General features: G+C 36.9%; 1 protein-coding gene and 1 long non-coding RNA gene across 12 annotated transcripts in view; one reads left to right on the top strand and one right to left on the bottom strand.

Moving 5' to 3' along the window:
* Positions 1 to 17,938, bottom strand: part of SH3GLB1 (SH3 domain containing GRB2 like, endophilin B1) — a 62,976-nt gene extending 45,038 nt beyond the window's left edge. For 2 of the 8 annotated variants that reach the window (XR_013384254.1, XR_013384253.1), the window contains exons 1-5: positions 17,750 to 17,938; positions 7,727 to 7,868; positions 4,735 to 4,863; positions 2,476 to 2,609; positions 926 to 1,018 (exon numbers count right to left, since the gene is read on the bottom strand). Coding sequence is in view for 6 of the 8 variants with exons in the window: in XM_077905310.1 (XP_077761436.1) it covers positions 926 to 1,018; positions 2,476 to 2,609; positions 4,735 to 4,863; positions 7,727 to 7,868; positions 17,750 to 17,821 (570 nt within the window). In the remaining 2 variants the exon portion in view is untranslated. Of the gene's footprint in view, positions 1 to 925; positions 1,019 to 2,475; positions 2,610 to 4,734; positions 4,864 to 7,726; positions 7,869 to 11,485; positions 11,508 to 16,920; positions 17,187 to 17,749 lie in introns of those variants that run through there. The other 6 variants (XM_077905310.1, XM_077905311.1, XM_077905312.1 and 3 more) reach the window with 5 other exon arrangements.
* Positions 17,939 to 18,183: 245 nt separating this feature from the next.
* The window catches only part of LOC144318381 (uncharacterized), an 89,996-nt gene continuing 82,714 nt past the window's right edge, over positions 18,184 to 25,465 (top strand). For 2 of the 4 annotated variants that reach the window (XR_013384259.1, XR_013384258.1), the window contains exon 1: positions 18,185 to 18,933. This is a non-coding gene — a long non-coding RNA (uncharacterized LOC144318381). Of the gene's footprint in view, positions 18,934 to 25,465 lie in introns of all 4 variants that reach the window. The other 2 variants (XR_013384255.1, XR_013384256.1) reach the window with 2 other exon arrangements.

Here is a 25,465-nt window from a genome sequence, read left to right as displayed (position 1 = left end):
TCAACAATACTCAGTGCAGGAAAACTGTCAGGATCTTTTCTGGATGTATCAAAAGGAAACATCTTTCAAAATTTGTCTACCATTACCTTCAGTTCTCACACATTTTTAATAGCAATGGTAAAATAATGTAGAATAACCGAAAGACCTTATATGGTGTTCAATCTGAAAGTTTTCTGGAAAATTTCCAGGTAAAAAAGTAGATTATCATTATTCTGTGATAGTGCTTGTTAAAGAAAGTTTTGTACTGACACTTGATGACAGTATTCTCATTCCACAATCATTACTGGGCACATGTAGGCATTTTGAATGAAGAGATTTTGTTCTAGGCATTTTGAATGAAGTTTGACTTATTTACAAATGATCCTTACTTTTCCTAACATTTTCTCCTGATTATGAAATTATAGGAAATAATAATTTAATAATGCTGCCAACTGTTTGGTTTTGGAATTAATCTTGGTGACAACTCCTTTAGTCAATTTGACTCACATGTGGAAAGGGAGTCAAATTTAATGTTTAAGACACACATGAGCAATCTCAAACTTGATTCATTCTCATCTTAATTACTATTTGTTTCCCTATTTCAAATATAATAAACCTACCCCAAAAGAATATTTGCCATCATCACTGAGGATATTTAAAAGAACATGATACAGCTTTAGGAGCCCTTAGATTTTTATTTTTTTAGCAACAGGTATATCACTGAAATAATACTGCCTGTTGATAGGACTTCTTTGCAGTGATTTGGATGCATTAAGTTCTGGTAAGTTTGTTTAAATACAAAAACAATACCTAAAGTCATATTCTAGTCTCAGTAATGGACTGCAGTTTGCATGGTATAGGTGTAAAATATTTTACAAATTTTAAAGTTATCAATCTAAGATGGTTTTCTATTAAAAAAAAAAAAAAAAAACAACCCACTACTTACTGAAGCTTTAGTTTCTGCAGCTTTTGCCTTTTTTAGTCTGGTTTTTGCAGCATCCAAATCCAGTCTCTTATTTTGTAATAGTTTCCTTTCTTTCTATAAATATAGAAAAGAAAAAAATAAAGGGTAATGATGCTAACCTCCAGTAAGGGCATACATATATATTTAAAGTATGTTTCTCCATTAAATATATGAATCTTCTGATAAACAAAGAGCAATGATTACAAAATTTGTTATGAAGGGACACTTGACTCCTTTTTCTTATGGTTTTTACTTTTAAAATAATGGAGACATGCTAGATGCTTGGAAATCTGGGAAAGATGGCAGTGATGTTAAAAGACTAATTTTAACATTTTGCGGTTTTGCCATCAGGGAATGTTTCGCTCTATCTTCTTGATTGTCACAATTTTGGGGGTGGCGAGAGGTTACTGGGTAGAAGCCAGGATGCTGCTAAATATCCTAAAATGCAGTATAGCTTCTACAACAAAGAACTATTTGACCCAAAATGTCAGTAGTGCCCAGGTTGGTAAAGTGTTTCAAACAGATTATCTATGTGCCTATGGTAAAGGAGATATGGGCCTAGGTCAAAGTTCCTTGATACCCAAGTGATTACCTCAAGGACTGGCAGGCTCCTTTCATGTGCCATTGCACTGAAAACAACTCTACTCCAAAAGGGAATTTCAAATTTATAGAATAAATAATGAATAAACATTAGCATGGCATCTTAGAATTACTCACGGGAACTTCAAAATAATAGGTAAGTTTATAAAAATTCACGGCTTCCTTTATTAATTCTCAGATTTCATATATATTTCATCCTACAGTCTAATATCTTTTAAGTCATAATTTAACTTGGTGGTTTTTCCTTTTTCTGAGGCAAAATACTTTTTACTCAGAGACAAATTCCTTGTAAACACACTGAGTTTCTAGAATATTTTGTAATAAGAAATCTGCAATTTAAAGTTTAAAGTAGTTTTTTGATTAAGAACAATCTTGCAAGCATATAAGGAAAAAAAATACCCAGATCTCCACTCGAATGCTTAAAAAGAAAAAAAACACACACTAAAAAGTAATTATTAGGCTTGAGAAAGTTATATTTATTTCTTCAGCAATAAAACAGCTGTGTGAAGAGATGATAACAGACTCCTAGGGATGCAAACAACAGGAAGTTGAACAGCCAGAAATATAGTAATTAAGTTTCTGGCTTCCAGTTTAAATGAATAGCTATATTGCTATAACTATAGAGATTTTTGTGCCATATTTTCATAATAATTCCAGGAAATTCTCTACAAATCTTAGTGCTAGTAATGAACAAGAATTGATGTAAAGTAATCTCAGTAACACTGCAGGGCCCAAAAAGGGAGTATATAGCTTCAATAGTTCTTTACTTTGGTTAGTTTTGTGTTCTGTTGAATATGAAACTAGCTAGATTAAATTTCTAATCTACTACACCTACACGGTCAGTTAAAGGGCAAATCACTCATTAAAAAGTGTAATTATATCTATAAATTATTTTACTTAAAAAAAAAAAAAGGGAACATTTTCCAACTCACAGCAATTGTTTTGTAATCTCCTTCTATAAAGTTTCTTAAAGGAGTGAGAAAATTTAAAGCTGATGTTTGTATCAGCTCTCTGTCTGCTGTTCCAATTCGTTTTTGTGTTTCTCCACATTTAATAAGGGCATTACCTGCAAAGGAAAAAAGTGGTGGGTTTTTTTTTCTTTTTTATTTTTTTTTACCATTTTCTGGTAATGTCAGAAAGTAAAATCAGCAATCTGATCTGCTTTAAAGTTAGTTGTCACTTGTTTACTTAAAAAATCAAAGAGAATAAACTGTTGTTAGTTTTATTTTAAAAGTAAATTTAAGACTATAAATATCTAAAATGAAAATGACAGAGGTTCCATGAAGTCCTTATCATAGTTAACTGTACCAATTCAATAAATGGAAAAAAGAGAATACACTAAAAATTTATAATCACAGCTCAAACAGTGGAGATATGTTTAGAAAAGCATAATGCTTAAACTAGTTTCATAAGTAGATCAAGTCAAAATTTATTTCTGTATTATGCAGGGGCCTCAAGAATCTTTAAATAATATTGTAAATTTGCATCTTAAGTTAAAGAAAAATCCATGTTTTGCAACAGGTATACCTTAATGTTTAAATAAGACAAGTACAGTGGAAAATAGAGCAAAAAGAAAAACAATCACAAGACCAAGGTTCTATCTACTTCTACCTCTAATAAGCTTTAACTCTGCATCTTAATTCTTCTATGTTAGGATGAGATTAGATCTGATTGGCAGGGAAGATAGTATAGTCGTTAAGAGCTTCATGTCTGGATACAGATCTCAATCTGAATTACTAGCTGTATGATCAGAGATGAATTATGTAATCTAAGACTCAGTTTCCTTGTCTTCAAAGTGGAGATCACAGAATTTATATTATAAAGTTGGATATAAGTGAAGATTCATGGAAATAATACATATGTAGTGTTTAGACCAATGCTTGAAATATTCGATTGTTAGCTATTATCAGTTATTAATAAATAGATTCACAAAGCCCAATTCCAATAATCAGGGTACAGTCAATAGAATTACTACAAATGAAAACAGATTAAAAACATAGTAAAAAAGGAAAAAATTTAGAAGGCTTTTGAATGTTCGTGCTCCACCAGGCCTTCAGCTTGGTGAAGAAAAAGGGCTGGGTATCTTTCATGTACCTTTATGACCTCCAGCATCTAACTGCTTCTGGCACAAGTAGGCACCAAAAAACCTGTCTAACGTATAAAATTTTTCTAAAATTAATAGTTAAAATTTAGAAAAAAAAAACTATAGAAATTTTAAGCATTTTCAGATTTCTGAAAGAAGTACCTTTTGAAGACCACAATGTAGAAGTTTTATTTGTACATCCAACAGTTAGTCAACGGATTAAGGTCATTCATTATACGATATGCAGGTTAGTTCCTTCTGACATAACGTTAACTATTAAAACTTTAAGTTCATTTTCTTCCAGAATTTATGAACTATTTTATAAATCAGTAATGTATGTAGAAAATCATTTATCTACCATTTCATACCCACAAAAGGAACAATTTCTTACAGAAGTCTTAAAAAAGAGAATTATTAGCCAGGAACGATAGGAAAAGAAGTTACAGAAATCTGAAATTGTCTTATAGTCTGAGAAAATTAGATTTGAGGGATAATAAGGCTTCAGAGTAATACATTTAAAAAGTCAACACAGCAACTACGAAGCTGGCATAACTATAAAACATGATAATAGAAAATATGAATTATGTGAGGAAAATAGGAATGAAATGTAATCCAGATATACAAAGATACCACTGTTAACATTTCTGTGGTTCTAACATTATTGTGTAATGAAAGCACGAGTGGTGTGCTCAAATACTATGAGCCAGGCATTTCATTATAAAAATAAATAAGCCCTCAAGAAAGCTTTTAAAAAAATCATCTAGAGGAGACATATGTAAAAAAAAATTACAATATATCGAAAGTACTATAACAGAGATTGCAAGATTCAATGGGAGTACAAGTGAAGAATTCATTTAACATTTTAGATCTGAACAGATAAATGTGAATTCTAATAATATATACTTAAATATATTAGGTATTAAACTGAACTCTTCATATTTCCTGGTGACCTGTATTTCTCACTTTATCCAAAATTTAAACATAAAAAATTTGAAGTTAAAATGTATTCTACTAATATTAGGTAAATCATTAGGTTAATGATGTCTCTAAGTAGTAAAAATCTAAAAGTAAAGGTACTTTTTAGTAGATCTTTTTGCCTTTTGCTTACCATAAGCTGTTCCTGGGCCAAATTCAGTCCCTGCATCAATCATATATTGTCCCAAAAGTTCTGGGTTGTTTATACGACTTGGAGCTTTTCTATCCAGTTTCTCATAAACAAACTCTTCTATCCTGGCATCTAGGAGAAAGGTTTAAAATTATCAATGATTTCAAAAAAGCACAACTGTTTAAAAAATTGTCTTTTTTTCCCTACTACCCATTTACCACCCTGTAAAATAAACATGAAATTAGCATGCTTTTTAAAGTATATATATCTTAATACATGATTTTTAATTTTTATGTTAGAATATTATATAGCTCTAAGAAATTTCAGAAATTTGGTAACATATTTTGGCACAAAAATATTTACTTAAAGTAAAACTATGATATGATGAGTATTCTATGGGATTTTAAAAGTGCTGGTATTCACTTAGTTATCTAAGTGAGCTACCTTTACCCCATTCATACAGTCTGATTTTTTAACTTTGAACATATGTTCATTTCAATTTCAAAACCAGGGATTTCCAGCTTTGAAAATATGGCTATAAATTATGTATTAGAACCAAAGAGTCACACACTTCTAAAACTTTTACCATGCTTTTGCTTGCTCACATGCTTTCTCTCCTTCCTAGAGTCTAAATATAGGCATGGGAATTTAAGGAATAGAACCTAGGCCTGGAACAGTCACAGACAGAAAACAGCAACATGATGTCTTGGCTTAATTGGATTTTGTTTAAAATACAAGATATATAGAAATCTCTCAGTATGTATTCACTCAAAAGATTTCACCAGTAAAAATAAAGTTAAAACAGGAGATAGGTTAAAAGCAATAGAAGAACACTAGTTTACTTGGAAAGGAAAAAAAACCAGTAAAATCTGAATAAATGTTATTTAGTGTAATATACAAAATATTCACACACTGCTGCCTAATAGTGAAGTATTTCAGAGACAAATGAGATTAAAGTCAGTTTCCAGAAATAATGATTAACTATAAATCAAATTTACAATAGAAAGAGAAGCTAAAAAAAAAATAGGTTCCTCTAAGCATCTCAGATAATTCCTCTACAAGTGGAAGTTTTATACTGTGCACTGAAAACTTAAAAAAGTGAGCTGACCGAATAACACAAACACTTGATGAGTCAGCATAAGCATTTATTATAATACATAAAATAGGTTGTTGGAATAACACTCAGTTTTGTGGTAGACTCTGGAGCAGCATAAGAAGTTTTTAAGCAGGAATTTTAAAACCTTTAAATTAGTTAAAACCAAAATGAGTCAGTTCAAAACATAACCAACCATTTAAAAGAGGTTAAACTACATTTCAGAATTTCATTTTCTGACTGAGACTTAGCTTTGCATTTCTGACTGAGACTTAGCTTTGCATTTCTACCTATTTGGTCAAAAGTTTAAAGTTGAATCTATGCTGACTTCATTCAGTTAATAAAATATCTGGCATACTTTAAGTGAATGTTCAATAGACCATATAAAATCTTAAAAAACATGTGGCTAATGCTGCTATAATGTAATATATATTCCTGAAAAACCCTAGGTTCTGGAAAATCATATCCTAAAAATAACAGGGCTTACAGGAAAGAGGTTTGGGCCTGACCACTCATAATCTATGTAACTTTATAATCCGAGCACAAACAAAAAATTCAATTATTTACTACTTCAGACTTAACACACTTACCTAAAATTGTATTTATATGACCCATTGTAACTTTGTACTAATGAAATTCCTCTGCTTACCAATTGTGTATGAGTTTGTCTGCTATTCAAAAATACATGTAGGACAGACTACTCATGTGAAGAATTCTGGACAGAGCAAGGAACATAAGGAAAAATGTCTACTACTTTTTTTAAGGTGCCCTGGTATGTAATTTGTAGCTTTACATTAAGTAAGAAATACCACATGGTATCCAAAGACAACAGGCCTCACTCAAAGTGTAAAAGGCCTATTTCAAAAGGTTACCATGACTTAATTAAAATGGTACAGAATTACTAATATTTTACATAATGCTTCAGGTTCGTCGTAGAACAGCAACAAAGTTTAAAGCTTGGAACTTAAATTAGTATCTAAAAGTAAGCTTATGGCATTTTACAACATGCTCACAACACTGGGGAAAATAGGAAGGAAACCATTTGCAGTCTTTGTTCTTCAGTTTTGGTGTGTAAAGCTCATAGTGAAAAGACTGTGGATGCAACAGACTCTAACTCAATTTCCACTTCTAATTAGCTATGCTACACTATAAAATGCTAACTTGTGATTTGCAAGTAATAAACAATTGTTGTGTACCGTACTTGATAAATTAGTGAGATGAGTGATCTCAAAAACCTTAGAGTGGTCTGAAAATCAAATGGAATAATTTATGTAAAAATATAAAATTTAATATAAACATAAATAATTGGTAAATGTGAGTTTCCATATAATTTTCCCTTAATTATTTAGGGATAATTCTCCCCTGTAAAAAAAAGGAAGATTAATTTATTCTCATAGCACTTAACTCTTAAAATTAAGTCACTCCTAGGGCACCTGGGTGGTTCAGTCTGTTAAATGCTAACTCCTGACTTCGGCTGAGGTCATGATCTTAGTTTCCGGAGATTGGGTCTTGAGTTGGGCTCCAAACTGAGTTTAGGATTCTCTCTCCCTCTCCTTCTGGGGGAGGGGGTGGTGGAGGGGGCACTAGCATACTCTCTCTTTCTCTCAAAAACAAAAGCCGTTCCCTGAAATGGAGTTTTCAAGAGGATTCTACAAAGGCATGAAAAACTATTAGCCAATTTGTTAGAGGATATACAAAGAGGTGTTTATCACCCTCTTCTTTGCCAAAAGTGCACACACACACACACATGCACACCCACACCCCAAACACCCTAAAACCATAAACCAAAAGGCTGCTTTCTAACAGCCATCAAAACCTGTTTTTCTTTTTTTAACATAAAAAAAAGCCACTACATTTTAATCAGATTAGTCAGTAAGGCAGAAAATGTAAAAAGTTTCTTACTTGGATTTGGCTGCAATAACACTTCAGTTTGTTTCATTATTTTTTCTGTCCATATTTTGGTACATTCAGCTTTGCTAAGAAGGTTCTCTAAGTGAGCATCCAATTCTGTCTTCTCTGCCTGGCCAAGCTTTTCTTCTGTGAACTGTTATTAATTATAAAAAAAATTAAGTATACCTCAAATACATTTTTAGGAACCTATACAAATAATTAAAAACTAAAATCCAGACAATCCCGAGTATAAAAATAACTGTAAACCATTGTATTGAATGTTTTTTTTTTTTCTTTGCCCCTATGGAAATTTATCTGTGGTACTTATGTTGACCTTCTCTTAATTCTGCTAAAATGGATGGTGTGAACTCTATAGAAAATTTAGCATACTATGTAGTATATAAAGTATATATTTTTACATACAAAGGTAGGATAGCTTAGTGGTAAGGAGTAAGAACTTTGAATCAGTTGGTGCTGAATTCAAATCCTGACTCCACTATGACGTATGACATGAGCAGGCTTTTGAGTATTTTTTTAAAGGTATTTTCTATCATTAAAGAGAGACGATACATATTGTACAGTGTTTTGAGAATTAAGGGCATGTATGTAAACGACTTTTTCTTAGTACCTGGTAATTATTATTTTGAATTTAAAAAGAGTTGCTTATGTTTAATGTGGCTTTGTATTAATGGCACTTTAATGACACCTAGATAGGCCTTTATGGGATGTTCTGGGAAACTGGGAAACTATCATTTGTTTCTTCAGGATATGTTTTATAGACTAACTTTTAGAACATATCCTATTCATATTATAGAGGGGAACTTTAAAGATTGTAATACGTAGTTAAATATACTCAACATATCCATTCTTATTATCTTGAGTGTGTTGGTTTTTGAGGAAAGGCAGCACTGCCCATATAAGAACAAGGAAGTAAAAAGAATTCCATGTAGATTTTATGGAGACTTTGAAAACTTTAAATATTAGAAGTGATGACTCAGGCTGTTTATCATGTATATTTTTCCTCTGGAATATGTGGCTTTTTCGCATCGTAACACAGGCATAGAACTCTAGCACTAATTCTACACTCATTAGTCATGACTCACTTCTGGCTAAAAGAATATGTTTATCTAGTTCCCCCCCCCCCTTTCATTTCTTAAAATATATTCTGCTGCTCCATTTTTCTGAGTTTTATGTTTCTTTTTAGCATTCTTCTTATTGGTCTATTACTTTCTGCTGATTATGTTAACATCTTTAGCTAAAAAGTCCTCTAGAATGTTGTTCTTAAGAGTTTGGTTACACCCCCCCACTGAAAGTCTTGTTCAGGGCCTAGAAATAAAAGTTTCAATAGCTTTTGTAAAGCCTTAGGTCTTTTTGAGACTGGCCTGTGGCCAAGCCCTGACCCAGTGGGTGGAATGGAGAAGAGTAGTTCCAAAGCTATTGCCTAAGCCCACAATCTTGCAGTGTACTGTAACTGAGGATAGGAATAGGAGATGCCCTAGGCAAAAGATCAAAATCCTGATGCCAAGGTCAATTAGGTAACTACTTCAATTTCACTCTTAAGAAAGAACTATGGTATTCTCTACATATCCCTGAAGATTAGAGGCTACAGACCTTCTATAGAGGGATAGATTAGGATTTTACAAGTTCAAGGTCTACCTCTAATGGTTAAGCAATCAACAGAAGGAAAAGAAAAGGGGGAATACACTCAGGTGAACATCACCTATAAAGGATGATCTACCAGCAGAGAAAAAAACCTAACTTTTAGCACCTTAATAAGAAAGGAGGGAATGCCTGGGTGGCTCAGCAGTTGAGCATCTGCCTTTGGGCCAGGGCATGATCTCAGAGTCTCGGGTTCGAGTCCCATATCAGGATCCCTGAGAGGATCCTGCTTCTCCCTCTGCCTATGTCTCTGCCTCTCTCTGTGTGTCTCATGAATAAATAAATCTTTAAACACAAAAGTATAAGTATTTTTTTTATTCCATTCATTCCTTCAACAAATATTAAGCACCTTCATATGTGCCAGGCACTAGTTTAAGCACAAGGTGACGTTCAGCAGGGAAAAAAAACAAAACAAAACAAAACACCAACCCCCCCCCCAAACCAGACAGGTTTCTGGTCTTAGGAAGCTTACATTTTAATGGGGGCAAACAATAATTTGATAATAAGGACACAAAAAAAGACAGTGGACAGAGGACTGACGTAAGGTGCTCCTATTATTTCTTGAGTGAGTGACTGAACAATTAACTGAACAAATTAATTAATTTGAGGATAGAGGAAGGAAGAATTCATTCTTCAGGAAGAGGGGGAAACAGGAGAATCAGGGAAGGCTTCAAGGGGAGAGGGATATGCAATGTGGGCCTGGAAAGGGGAAACAGGAGTTTGAGGCGTGTGAGATATGGGTGGTTAGAGAAATAGCTACTCTGAGCAGGTAACGATTGACCTGAGAGCAAACTCTAAGAAATGAGGCATATAAAGATCTAAGGGAAGGTTACAGAGTTCTCTGATGACTTATCTTCCAGTCACATTAGCACCACTTTTATATATATTAATTTTTTATAGATGCCCTTAACTTATATTTAACCAAGAACAGATTAAAACAACAATTAATAGATTTATAACTTAAAAATCAATATTTAGTAGGTTTTTGTATAAGGCATTCTGCTAAGAACTAGAAGACATGGTTGCTATTATAGGAGAGCCAAATGAAAAACATCTAAACAATATAAACTTACAGGCATATTTTCTTCATAAAATCATGCTAAGCTTTATCTAACAGATGTTTTAGAAACACTGGAATTAAAGGTACAGGCTAGAAATTACTAAAAACTGTTTATAAATAGCAACTAAAGAAACAAAGTTTACCTAACACAAGTCAAGTTTCAGGGCAAGTTTTCTCCCAATAACATTTCAGAGAACCAACAATTAGAAAGTTAATTATTTGGAAAATAAAATATTTCAAACTTCAAGTTAGAAGGCTTGTTTGCTTATTTAATATTTTCTTTATAATTCTCATTATACTACCTTACATTTAACTTTCATTAAATACTTTGTTAGTAAAAAGAGTGTGAAAGTATAACAGAGCAAAGCTGAGAATTTGCAACAATTCATTTTTGTAAAAGTCTGGGCAATCGTACAATGCAAAATGTAAGATCCTATAAAAAGTCTGGGCAATCGTACAATGTAAAATGTAAGATCCTATAAATGTTAGGAGGTTTTTAGTATTTTAGATAAGAAGGGTAAAAAACAAAACCCAAAGTATGCTTAAGCCTGAGTGAGATAAAAGTCTGACTATAGAAAACCAGTTTAGAAAACAGGAATTCTGTAGTAAAGCCCACTTGAGTGATGTATGAAGTACCAGTAGTAAGATCTGGTATTTACTTGCATTTTCTGAGAGTAAAAACAGTTGCTATTCAAAATTTTACTCTACCTATCTCTGTATGTGAATTCCAGTATGTTATATATGGTCTTGTTTTATCTTCTAATTTGTTTTTAACATTTTTCTCAATATCATTTATAATAACTTTGTATTTCTGTATTTTTAACAGTGTTAGGGCTTAGTATAAATTGGAAAATGCCATAGACTAAGCTGTGAATTTTATATCAAATACTCCCAAAAAACCCCGTTATAATCATAGGTAACAATCAAAACTTTAGTGATGAACATTTTGCCTATGGTGTATCATGATTCAATTCCACATCTGTTTGAATCACAGTCTCATTACGCTATAAGACTTCCCGTATAATACTTTTTCAAGAAACATTTTCTATTACTGTTATACAAATATATTTCAGTTCTTCCTTGCCCCTGTGTCTTTGTTCACAGGACTCTGGTCAGCTGGATCTTCTAGTCCACCTTGGCTTCCTACATGATTTTCAATAATCATCAAATTAAGGGTAAATTTTATCCTATCTAGAATGAGCAAAAAAAGACTGGGGTATAGAAAAACACTGCTAATATCATCATCACATGTTTTTTATTAAATATATAATTGTAAAAGACATGGTATGATTTTATTCTCCCTAGACTTTACTGTGGGGGGGGGGGTGTAAGAATGTTTTTTCCATGATTAATCAGAAGGTATGACACATTAAGGTATCAATGTATTTAATATATACATTTTTCTCTAATATATTTTTCTCTAACATATTTAGAAAAGCATCTGCTATAGAAAATGATGAGTTGTATCAACTAAATTTAGAAAATTTAAATTGTTAAAATATTTATGAGTTATATATTTTCTTCTATCGAATGTGAGATGTATAATCAGCACATGACATGGTTCTTGCCATCAAGGATTTTATGATCTTAAGAAACATAAAATGATAATAATGGTACACTTCTGAAAAAGACAAAAGACCTTTTTTCTTTAAAAAAATCCTTTTCCTAAAAAAAAATCCTTTTCCTAATTACCAAAAATTTAACATTTTACTCTTAAAACTTTAACATATTTAAGTCTAAAATCATTACTAAGTTTGTAGTCTCCTGATAACAGCTGTTAAAAAACAGTTGATTTTAAGCATTTTAATGAATGTTTACTAGTTTTAATAAAAACCTTTGTGAAAACCTACAAGAAAGTCAGAATGTCACAGAAATCCAAATCCAACATTCTTCAAGACATAATTTGATAACTCTTTCATAATTATTTCATTAGTAATGCAGTAAAATGACATGAGAACAGAGAGCCTCTCTTTATATATCCTTTCTCTTTACATATTTTCTCTAAACATTGTTTTAAGGAAAGGATGGTCTTTGTGTCAGCCACCATACATGCCAGGCACTGTGTTCCTTTACTATAGGATAGGCATATAACCTGCAGTATGAAAAAGGGAGCCTCCTTTCCATACCATGCTTTACCCCAAAGAGAAAAGGATAGGTAAAAAGGCTTTGAGATGAAAGACATCTTTTTAGTATGAACTCTCATCAATTCTTTGACTGGGTGAAGTAATATTTTAAAAGTTATCTAAACTTGCTAGGAGAAAACAATGACATGAATTCTGATTATAATGTATTAGTAGACTGTAAAGTAGATCCTTCTCAACTTATTCTCAATTTTGGCTGCTCTTTGGAATTACCTGGGGGAGCTTTCAAAAACAATGATGCTAAATCGAAGCCCAAGGATTCTACTTAACTAGACTGGGGTGCAGCCTGTAAAGATTCCTCTGGTAATTTTAAGTGCAACTAAGACTGAGAACTACCATTCTAAGCTCACAGGTGATTATTTTAATGTCAGGTTAACAAACCATCTTCTATCTAGTAGTCTACTAGATTTAACACCAAAAACACCCAAGTATGTGAAGTTTAGGGTAACACTAAATATGCAAAGTTTTTACATAATGAGTAAACGTACGGACTTTAAATGTGACATGTTTTATTTATTAGAATTTGAGAGAATGGTGAAGTTGCTGCAGTTTAAATTCCATAAAGGAAACAGGGTTTCAAAAGGGCTTGGGCAAATGTTTGGCCAAGTAGGAATTCCATCCAGATAGGATCTAACAGGAGGGCAGCATCATATTCATCTTTACCTCTCCAGCTTAGACACACCATTGTTCCCCTAAATTAAATCGAGGATGAAAGCCAAGCTTGCAACTAAACTTTAAAGACTTTTCTCCCTCAGAAAATAGCTCGTACTCATGAAGTTCATTGTATAACTTCAGGAGTTAGTTCAGAGGAAATGTTAGAAAATTAAAAAGAAACTAAGTAATTGCAGTTGAAAATATTTTATTTTGGAAAGCATATGGTCTTATTTTAAAGACATTGAGCAGATTTGCTTCAATATCAAGTAAAAATGTGTCCACTTGAAACATTTATCAAATGAAGTAACAGAACAGTACTTCACAAAATGGATATTTATTACAAAGAAAAAGAAATAATTATGACAAACCGGGACTGGACTACTAAGTCTTTGAAGGCAACAACTAGGTCTCATTCATCTTTGCACTTCAGTGCCAAGCACCCAAGAGGTACTCAATAAATATAGGTTGAATTAAACAGTTTAATATTTATTTTTAAAGATTTTATTTGTTAGAAAGCACAAGCAGGGGGAGTGGGAGGGATAGGGAGGCAGAGGGAGCGGGAGAAACAGGCTCCACGCTGAGCAGAGAGCCAGACTTGGGGCTTGATCCCCAGGACCCCGAGTGGAAGGCAGACGCTTAACCGACTGAGCCATCCAGGTGCCCGAGAATAGTTTAATCTTTTAGACTGGCATTAGTCAACTTCAAGTTCAGCAGACATAATGTTAGAAAATACTAATAAAAATAACAAAATTATTTAACATGCTACACGATTCAAAGAGTATCTTTCATATAGATACCCTGCCTGGTTAAAATCATATAAAAAATTTTAAAAGAACAATGTTGGATACCATGAGAGGGGAAGAAGAAACAAAGTTGATTCCTCAGGACATACAATCTTAATATAAAGATGTGAAAGCCATATAGTAACAATTTTACAGCTCTAAGTGACTTTACATAACAGTTCATTCCAAGAAAAGTGCCACATGATCATACGGAATTGAAAAATAACACAGGAATTCACATCAAGCTCTTGTGGTCTGAGATGGGCTTGGAGTTTTATCTGGAAGGAAGGAAAGACAGAGAGGGAGGGGTCGGAGGGCATTCAAGATGAGACTGTAAGACCAGTCAAGTCTAGCGTTAGAAAAGTACAATGTATTTTGGAAATTAAAAAAATAATTTGATAGGAATACAGTATATATGAGAGAAAAGACAAGGCAGGAAAGGAGTATATAATGCTCAACACAGGCGTCTGGACCAAAAATACAGATAGTAAGAATAAATGGCTTTTAAGACACTAATAAAGTAACTTATGGAGGACAAATTACCTGATGCTTTTGTATTCTATCATTTTGAGGGAGTTAAGAATAACAAAAACATCCAAACAGAGTGTTAAGGAATGTATGTTCTTACTGATTATAATTTTTACCTCAACATTTTTTCAAAGTTGCATGGCATATAAACAGATGTTATGAGAGTAGAGTGATGAAACTCATTTGTGTAATAGTTTTTCTTTTTTAAAACAGAAAATGCTTAGTTTCTAACCTAAAAATTTTTAAGTAGAATGAAAAAAGATATGGCAGTCGGTCACCCAGAGAATGATCTATTCCTTAAGGTATAATTTAATTTGAATAGAAATTATTATTTAGAAATGAGAAAGCTGAATTCCATTCCTTCTGTTCTTATTGCTTATAATGAGTAACTGGCATAGCTCTTACCCTATTCTTAGCATGAAACTTGGCACTTGACACTATACGGATGTCAATGCAATTTAGACTGGGAATTCAATTATTGACTAAATACTAAAATGACAAAATAGTGTTTTTGTTGAAAATTACCACACAACATTCCAAATTTCACGTGTTACATTTTGGAATTAATTTTTTTCTTACGTAATAAAAAAGCCCCCAGTACTGTGCAAAATGTCAAACATTCAAAAGTGTAATAGTATATTGAAACTCAACTTCAAAACTGTCAACATTCTGCCAATGTTTCAACTAGTCCCCTTTTTTCTCTTCTGGAATATTTAAAGAAATCCTCAGACATGCTATAGTTTATACATAAATATTTCAGAAACTATTTCTAACAGATACAGACTTAATATAAAAAAGACATATTGAAGGAGTCTGTTCCTCCTGAAATCTATCCCTTCTCAGTATATGGCTCAAGCCAAAACCTTACAGTCATCCTTAACTCATCTTTCCTTCCTAACCTACAGCCAATTTGGGAACCATACTGAAAAGATTCTGAACCTTCTATGATATCATCTCTCTCACCTACGTTCTATCACCTTTTGCCTATGCTATGGCTACAGCTCCCTAACTGATGTCCCTAGTACGCCAGAACCTCAAAGTATTTGGACTTTTTCCTTCTGCCTAAAGTGCTTTTCCTCCAAAAAACTGAACTATCACTTCCTTGAGGTCTCTTGGAATTTGATCCTACTAGAAAGGCTTGTCGTAATCTTATGTCTAAATAAGATGGCAAAAACTGCCACCACCACCCGCCCCCCCCCCCCCCCCCGCCATTAACTTATCACCTGTGACCTTTTTTCTCTATCATCTGATGTATTTACTGTTTGATTGTAAGCTCCAGGAGTGCAGATGTCTTGCTAATTTTATATACTGGTATTATCACCAGTGTCCAAAATAGTAGTGTCAGGCAGACACGGTATAGGCATAGAAGTATTTAATAGTGAAAATTATTTGATAGCTAACAGATTAGCACAGACTTTAAAAACTAAAGAATGTGAAACTATGAGTAACTGAAATTCATCTAGGAACTACATCTTTTGAGAGCTTTGCTAGATTTTTTAAATAAAGGCTACCAACAATTTAAATCAAATTCTAGTACACGTGTCCTATTTAAACGGTGGATTATGTACCTGAAAACAGACCTGTCTTTAAAACAGTGTCATCATAATGTCAAATCTCCACTCAGCAAACAAAATCATTGGGAATCAGAAATAAACAACACCAAGGGCCTCTTTTCAGGTTACATGAAGTCTCATATATCAAATTCATTTCAGACCTTCAACCACTCGTTCTCTTGCCCTCCGTCTCTGAGCTATTCAAAGTAGGTTAATTTAAATCAAGAAATTATTTTAACCGTTCCACTCAATGTCTTCACAACATAGCTTATATTTTCATGGAGAAAGGGGAGCTAGCCTATCACTTACTATGCAGATGTCAGAATTTAGAAATCAAGACCAAGAAGGAATTTCGCATGCCTTAACCGCTACTTGCTTCAATGTGACTGAAATGCTGAGATTCGAGTACCAGGCGATATTTAAGGTCTCTCCAGCCTGTTGTATTCTTACTACTCTCTATCTGCAAAGCCTACCCTGGAAGAGAGGAGCAGCCTGCAACCAGTAGCACACCAGACAGCAAGCTTACTAGCCGTGCAAGTTAAGCGAGTTTCTTAACCTCTCTGAGGCGGCCTCCTCATATATAATAGGAGCTCACAACATCTGGCAAAATTAGATAGGATAATCTGTCAAATGCCTTGCAACTGTGTGACAGTTTTTTCCCCACAACATAAGCAGCTATTACCTCGCTCTAGTTCTTCCATTCCCCCCCTCCCCCTTTTTTCCTCCTCCTTCATTTATTTCGCCAGGAACAGTGCACTGTAAGAGCAACTCTAACAACAAAACTGGGGGCAAAGGAGACAGAGTAGTAAACGCCGGACGCGTGACTTACACCGCGGTTATCTGTTTTGGTAGGCCTGTCAGAAAACTAGTTTTTGTTTTCTCTTCACAGAGGAGAATGTTGTTCTGCCGGGACTATGCCATTGCCTTAAAACGCCGGCTGGCTTGTAACTCGTGTTGTGGTGAAATTCTGCGTCTGTTCACAGATTTAACGGAGTCGGCATAATGTGGGCGACGACGGGGGAAAACCGTCCCCGGGTCCCCAGCGCGGACGCCTCCCTGACTGCGCAACGCCGCCAGAGAGCTACATCTGAAACGCAGAACTGGCGACAACGGGGCCCCCCCCACACCCCCACCCCCACCCCCGGCTCCTCTCCGCGTCTGGCAGCCGCCGCTGCTTCCCACTCTCAGCGTGAGCGGGAACCCCCGAAGGCCGGGCCTCCCGGGGCCTCGGCGGAGCGGGACGCCCACCGGTGACCGTCCTGTCAGGGAGACGGGCGGCTGACGGAAAAGGAGACTTCTGGGACGCGGCGGGGAGAGCGAGGCCGACCTGAGGGAAGGTGGGGGCGGTGCGAGGAAGTCCGTCCCTCGGCCGCTGCGCGCGGCTCCAAGGGCCCTCGCACCGGCGCCGGCGCCGCGGGGCGGGAGCGCCGCGGGGGGAGCTCCGGGCCCCGGCCCCACCCGGCCTCGCTTCCGGAGAAGCGGCGGTGGAGCGGGAGGGGGCCTGGAAGACGGCCGCGGGGCCCCGGAGGGGAAGCAGGCCGCGCCCAGCACCCAGCACCCAGGCCTCCGGCCGCAGGCCCGCCCGCCCGCCCGGGGGAACCGGTGCGGAGAGCGCCGCCGCCCCTCCCCCCGCCCCCCGCCCCCGCCCGCCGCGGTACCTGCACTGCGCGGCTGAGGAAGGTGCCCGCGTCGGCCGCCAGCTTCTTCACGTTGAAGTCCATGATGTTCATGCTGGGCGGCAGCCGGGCTGGGGCGCCGGGAGGGAGTGGCGGGGGCAGACGTGGTAGGTGGAGGGAGGCGGCGCCAGGCCCGCCGCCGCAGCTGTCGTTTCCGCGAAGGGGAAGCGAGAGGGTGGGGCGAGGAGAGCGAGCGAGGGCCTCGGGGCGGGCCGCGCGCCCCGGGGGGGGCGGGGGGGTTTGGGGGGCGGCGGCCGAGCCCGAGGCGCTGGGAGCTGAGCGTTAGCGTCGGCGCCAGCCGCGGGGGGCGTGCGGGACACTGACGCGCCGGTAATCCGCCATGGGGGGCGGGGCCTCGGGCGGAGGAAGCCGGCGCCCGCCGCGGGGTGGAGCCTTTCCAGAGGCTCTCGCGGGAACAGCGACCCCTCCTGGGTCGCGGCGGCGCAGTCGCGGGGCGCGCCGGAAGCTGGGGCCGCGGCGCCGCCGGGAGGTCGCGCCGCAGCCTCCAGAGCTGAGTGGCTGTGGTCGGCGTGCAGGTGAAGCCCCTGGAAACCGCAAGCAGAGATAACCCCAATTATCCCCCCCCCTTTTTTTCTAAAGATTTATTTACTTGTTCATGACAGACCCAGAGAGCGAGGCAGAGGGAGAAGCAGGCTCCCTGCAGGGAGCCCGACGCGGGACTCGATCTCGGGACTCCGGGATCTCGCCCTGGGCCGAAGCCGGCGCTCAGCCGCTGAGCCACCCGGGCGTCCCCCTTTTTTTGTTGTAAGAGAAAATTGGAAAATTGTAGCGTTGGATTACACCCTCCGTGAGATCAGAACCAGCAGTTCGCTGTCCTGCTGTAGCACCCGGCTGCAGAATAGGGTTGAAGTTATAGTCCCCACCGAGTCGGCTGTTGATTCAGCATGATCGGGGGTCTTCTGTGCACCAGGACTGAGGCAGGGGCTGGTCAAGACTGTCCCGGGCCGCAAGGAGCTCGCAGTTCGGTTACTTGACAACCGTCCGGGTCTTCACGCCCCCACCTGAAGCTCTTTTAACAGTTTGCAGCTGCAGGGACTTTGTGACTGCCTGGATTACCGGAGCAACACTCTAGGCCTCCTATGTGCAAAAGTCCGGTGACGGGGGACACGAAGTGCCAGGTGGAGGACACTTAGAAGTATAAAGTGGTGAGTGAGATAGATTAACTCTTAAGCCCTAACATCCAGCCTGGGGGATTCTTTCTTTCTTTCTTTTTTTTTTTTTTAAAGATTTTGTTTACTCATGAGGGACAGAGAGAGAAGCAGAGACACAGGCAGAGGGAGAAGCAGGCTCCAGGCAGGGAGCCCGACGCGGGATCCGATCCCCGGTCTCCAGGGTCACGCCCTGGGCCGAAGGCGGCGCTGAACCGCCGAGCCACCCGGGCTGCCCCAGCCTGGGGAATTCTAATGACAAACGAGAATATGATGCGGAATCTGTTCAGGAGCCCACGATCCCATGTAACTTCCTAAGCATCTTTCATGATACAGCCTAAGCTTGAATTAAGTTAAAATAGGTGCTAGCACAGAGGGAGAGACAGTATTTCAAGAGTAAGAAAACAGTCCATGTTGTTTTTTTTTTTTGTCGCTGTGTCTTTGACATTAGGGCTGGGAAAATGCAGGCCCAGCAGGCAACGAGACGAGCCCATGTTCGCACTTAAGTGATTTACTGAAGCAGTCTCAGAAGCCCTAGCTGTTATTAAAGGCTGAACGATTACTTCCTAAAAGACATAACGAACAGCAGATACATATAAAAATATCCGTGTTCTTTTTTTTTTTTTTTTTTTTGTGGTGGTGACAGAAGCAACTGCTTCTTTCTAAGGTAACTCCAAAAGAATGAGTCTCCAAAACGGAAACCACTTCATGTATCTGTCATCTGTTTTCCCAGAAATAAGGAAATGTGTAATCAGGAATCTTGTTTTTCACTTACTGTCCATTTTAGATTTTTATATAGAAAAGCATCTTTTTCTAGACGTCTACTTTCACAATAGGTATATTTGCCATAATCTATGGCATAATTGTTCTATTTTAGGATCACAAGACTGTGTCCACCATTAAAGGAAAAAATTCTGAATCCTCTTCCTCAAACATGTAGATCTTCCTAACTTGAAAACAACAACAAACTGTTCACTTCTTCCTATTGAGCCCTTCCGGGCTATAATACTGTTTCTGTTGTTTCACTGACAAAATCATAAGACTTCCATTTCCTTACTATCCATTTCTTCCCTGTTTGAATGCAGTTGACTTACACTGCTATAACTATACCTAAATAGCATTCTTGAGGTTGCCAGTTATCCTCTTGATTAACTCATCGGCTTTTTCTCAGACTTCACAGTGACTAGTCACCACCTTTCCAACGATGCACTCCTTTAGAGACCCTTATAATTTCCTGGTTTTCCCTCTACCTCCTGGACTTGCGCATTCTATTCTGCTAGCACTTCTGATGGCTTTACTGTACATATTTTTTAAGTTGAATGTTTAGCACTTTTTTGTTCTCTTTTCTTTCATTAGTTTCTTAATCATGACTTCAATTATACCACTTCGTTTTTGTTTTTTTTTAAGATTTTTTTTTTTTTTTTTAAATTAATGAGAGACACAGAGAGAGAGTCCCCGACGCGGGACTCGATCCGGGTCTCCAGGATCAGGCCCTGGGCTGAAGGCAGCTCTAGATTGCTGAGCCACTGGGGCTGCCCACCACTTCATTCTTTTATGCATTCATTCAGTAAATATTTTTTGGACATCTATGTGCCATACAGCATTAGTCTTGTGGCTAGAAATATGGCAGGCAACAAGACAGATAGCCCTTGCTGTCACGGGAGTTTGTGACTAATCTGGTAAAACAGAAATTGAATAAGCAAAGTGTGGTGAAATGCCAAGGAGGAATCCAGAGTGCTTTTAAATGTTCACTTCCAGCCTGTACCTAGTAACCTGAATTCTAATTTCGAGGTTTGGTCTTTCTGTAAGAGTTCTAGATCAACTTTTAATGCTTTCTTTTTCTGCCACCTACACTAACTTATTCCAGTACAAAGTGTTATGAAAGCAGTATTTTAAAAATCATACAAAGTACTGAATACCTGAAGTGTTCTCCAAAATTTATAGCTTAATAAACAAACCCTTTATAAAAATGGTATAGTAGGTAGTATGATATGCGTTTTAATTTTTTTTTTTTCCTAGTGGCTGACAAGGTGTTCATTACCTCATGTCTAAACCAATGACATCTAAAGTGGTGGTATATGTACTTCATTGGGGTGTGCAATATGATCCACTAGAGTGCAGAAAAAATATTGGAAGTTTGGTTTGTATTTTATCTAACATGGGAAAAATTTGTTTCATTAATTTTTTCAAAAATACAGGTTGACACTGGTGTCCTTTGTTTGCACTCATAATTTAAACACATGTCACAAGTAGTAAATGAAGTATCCTAAGGGAAGAGTGGGAGTTTCAAAACTTGGAAGAACCGAAATAACTAATCTCCTTTAATTATTTGCATCAGTGTATGGTAACATACTACAGTGTGGCTGGTTAAGTGTAATTGTAGATCATATTATTGATTTAGTTTTAAATAAACCACAAAAATGGGCAAGTAGCCTGAAGTGTTTTCCCCACCCTCTTATACTGTTAGTGGGCATGCAAACTGGTGCAGCAAGTCTGGAAAATAGTATGGAGTTTCCTCAAAAGGTTAAAAATAGAACTACTGTATGACCTAGCAAATGCTCTACTAGATATTTACCCAAAGGATACAAAAATACAGATTCAAAGGGGTACACACGCCCTGATTTTTTTTTTTTTTGAATATTTCATTTATTTTTTTGAGAGAGCAAAAGAGAGCAAAGCTCACTAGTGGTGGGGAGGAAGAGGGACAAGCAGACTCCACACTGAACCTGGAGCCAATGTCAGGCTCATTCCCACAACACTGAGATCATGACCTGCTGAAATCAAGAGCAGGTTGCCCAACCAGCTGAGCCACCCAGGTGCTCCTACTCTGATATTTATAACAGCATTATCAACAATAGCCAAACTATGGAAGAGCCCAGATGTCCTTTGACTGATAAATGGATGAAGATGTGATACATATACAGTGGACTATTACTCAGCCATCAAAAAGAATGAAATCTTGCCGTTTGCAATGACGTGGTTGGAGCTGGAATGTATTATGCCTAGCTAAATAAATCAGAGAAAAACAAATACTGTATGTGGAATTTAAGAAACAAAACAGATGAACCAATGGGAAGAACAAAAAAGAGAGGGAAGCAAACCATAAGAGACTCTTAAAGATAGGGAACAAACTGAGGGTTGATGGAGGCAGGTGGAGGGGATGGGCCAAATGGATGAGGACTATTAAGGAGGGCACTTGTTATGATGAGCTCTGGGTATTATATATAACTGATGAGTCAATAAGTTCTCCTGAAACTAATATTAACTAACTATATAGTTATATAATTAATATATAAACTATATATTAACTAGAATTTAAATAAAAATTTGAAAAGAAAAAAGTTTCCTCAAAGAAACCATCATTAAAGATGAGTAAACAAGAAATGCCAGAGTTGAATATATCAGGAAGGCTGTTGAAATATGGATTAAAAGAAGATTAAAACTTGGTTCCAGCTTTTAAGGAATTCAGAATCTAGTGGGGAAGACAGACTCGTAAAGTAAAACACAATGTGAAAACTAGAACTATGAAAGTTTGAATAAGAATGGTGGGAGGGGTACCTGTATGGCTCAGTAGGTTGAGGGTTGGACTCATGATTTTGGCTCAGGTCATGATGTAAGAGTCCTTGAGATCAAACCTTCCATAGAGCTCCAAACTCCATGGAGAGTTTGCTTTGAATTCTCTCTCCCTCTGCCCTTCCTCACAACTTGTAGGTGTTCTCTCTCTCAAATAAATAAATCTTAAAATTAAAAAAAAAAAAAAAGGATTGGGCAAGAGTGAGAGGAAGGAGATATTAACTAACAGGGTAATAGAGGTGATAATTAAGACTTTTCAGTTGGCTTTTGATTGAATTCATCTGGAGGATTGAAGTTTGAGGGTGGGGAGAGATGATGAGACTTTTATTGGAAAATATGTTTTCGGCAGTGTGGATAATGAACGGGGGAAGGGCAAAGACAGGTAGAAAGGCCAATTAAAATTCTGTTGCCATAATTCACCCTGTACTCTGCTATCTTGAAATCTTGAATTTAGAAATTTATTTTGACCAAAATTCCCTCTCATTTGATCTCTCTGATGCCTTTGCTCATTTAGTGTGTTCTTACTATCATCAAAGCCTGCAGGCCGGTGGCTCATTACTATCCTACTGATTTTTAACTCTCACCAGCACTCTCAGTTCCCTGTATCCTTCTGACCCATCAACCTATATTATGAAATGAATGTTTTCTCTGCATGCTCTCAAACTGTCAAGCATTGTTAGGGAAAATTGCACAAACTTGTAGGTGGATGCTACTACCAATGCATGATTGCCCCTTTCCATTGAACCGTTATAATTGCCTTGAAATGCTTTACTTCCTAATTAACTCCTTTTCACACTCTGCAAACCCTACTGTAAAATTTTGCCACTCCCATTAGGATAAAATGTGGAAATTTCACATATAAGTGATATGTGGTATTTGTCTTTCTGACTTCACTTAGCACAATAAGTCCATCCATGTTGTCACAAATGGCAATATTTTATTATCTTTATGGCTGAATAATATTCTGGGTTATATGTCACGTATTCTCTTTATCCATTCATCCATTGATGGACACTTAGGTTATTTCAGTATCTTGGCTGTTATAAATAATACTGTAATGAAGGAACATGGAGGTGCAGATATCTTTTGAGTTAGTGTTTTCATTTCATTTGTTTCAGGTAAATACCCAGGAGTGGAATTGCTAGATCATATGGTAGTTCTTTTTGGAGAATCTCCATACTGTTTTCCAGAGGAGCTGCACCAATTTACATTTACATTTGGAGAATCTCCATACTGTTTTCCAGAGTAGCTGCACCAATTTACATTTGCACCAGTAGTGCAGAATGGTTCTCTTTTTTCCACATACTCACCAACACTTGTCATTTCCTGTCTTTTGAAAATAGCCAGTCTAATAGGTGTGAAGTAGTGGTTTTGATTTGCATTTCCCTAATGATTAATGATGTTGAGCATCTTTTCATGTACCTGTTGGCTCTCTGAATATTTTCTTTGGAAAAATGTCTACTTAGATTTTCTGCCCATTTTTTAATTGGAATTTTTTTTTTTTTTGCTATTGAATTGTATGAGTTCTTTATTTTGGATATTAACCTCTTATCAGACATATGACTTGCAAATATTTTCTCCCATTCAGTAGGTTGCCGTTTGATTTTGTTGATGTTTTCCTTGCTATGCAGAAGCCTTTTAGTTTGAAATAGCGCCACTTGTTTGTTTTTGCTTTTGTTACTTTTGGTGTCAGATTTTAAAAAAATCATCACTAAGATCTATGTCAAGGAGTTTACTGCTCATGTCTTCTTTATGAGTTTTATGGTTTCAGGTATTATATACAAGTCTTTAATCCATTTGAGTTAATTTTTGTGTGTATTGTAATATAGTGGCCCAGTTTCATTCTATTACATGTGGCTGTCCAATTTTACTGTCACTATTTATTGGAAAGACTGTGTTTTCCCCATTCTTTTTGGCTCCTTTGTCATAAATTAATAGACCATATATGTGTGGGTTTATTTCTAGGCTATCTGTTCTGTTCTATTGATCTATGTGTTTGTGTTTTGACAATGCTATACTATTTTGATTACTATAGCTTTGTAATACAGTTTGAAATCAGAGAGTGTGCCTCCAGCTTTGTTCTTCCTTATTCAGATTGCTTTAGCTATTCAGGGTCTTTTGTGTTCCATACCAATTTTATGATAGTCTGTTCCAGTTCTGTGAAGAATGTCATTGGAATTTTGATAGAGATTGTATTCAATCTGTATGTTGTTTGGGTAATTTAGACATATTAACAATACTGATTCTTCCAATCCATGAGTATGGAATATCTTTCTATTTATTTGTGTCTTCTTCAGTTTCTTTTGTTAATGTCTTATAGTTTTCAATATACGGATCTTTCACCTCCTTGGTTAAATTTATCACTAGGTACTTTATTCTTTTTGATGAAATTGTAAATGGAGTTGTTTTCTCAATTTCTCTTTCTGTTAGTTCATTATTATTGTTTAGAAACACAACAGATTTTTGTATATTGGTTATGTATCCTGCATATCTACTGAATTTCTTTGTTCTAACAGTTTTCTGGTGGAGTATTTAGGGTATTTAGTATTTAGGGTTTCTATCCACAAATAGTGACTGGTTTACTACTTCTTTGTCAATTTGGATGCCTTTTATTTCTTTTTGTTGTCTGATTGCTGTAGCTAGGACTTACAGTACCATGTTGAATAAAAGTGAGGCGAGTGGACATCCTTGTCTTGTTCCCGATCTTAGGGGGGAAAGCTCTCAGTTTTCCACCATTGACTATGATGTTAGCCATAGGTTTTTCTTATATGACCTTTACTGTGTTGAGATATGTTTCTTGCAAACCTATTTTGTTGAGGGTTTCAATCATGAATGGATGTTGAATTTTGTCAAATGTTTCCTGCATCTCTTGAGATGATCATATGATTTTTACACTTCATTTTGTTAATGTAGTATATCACATTGATATATTTGTAGATGTTGAACCATCCTTGCA

Source organism: Canis aureus, chromosome 8, assembly GCF_053574225.1.
Source record: "Canis aureus isolate CA01 chromosome 8, VMU_Caureus_v.1.0, whole genome shotgun sequence".
Taxonomy (NCBI): domain Eukaryota; kingdom Metazoa; phylum Chordata; class Mammalia; order Carnivora; family Canidae; genus Canis; species Canis aureus.
Note: the sequence above shows the minus strand (reverse complement) of the source record. Positions and strands in the feature narration are given on the sequence as shown.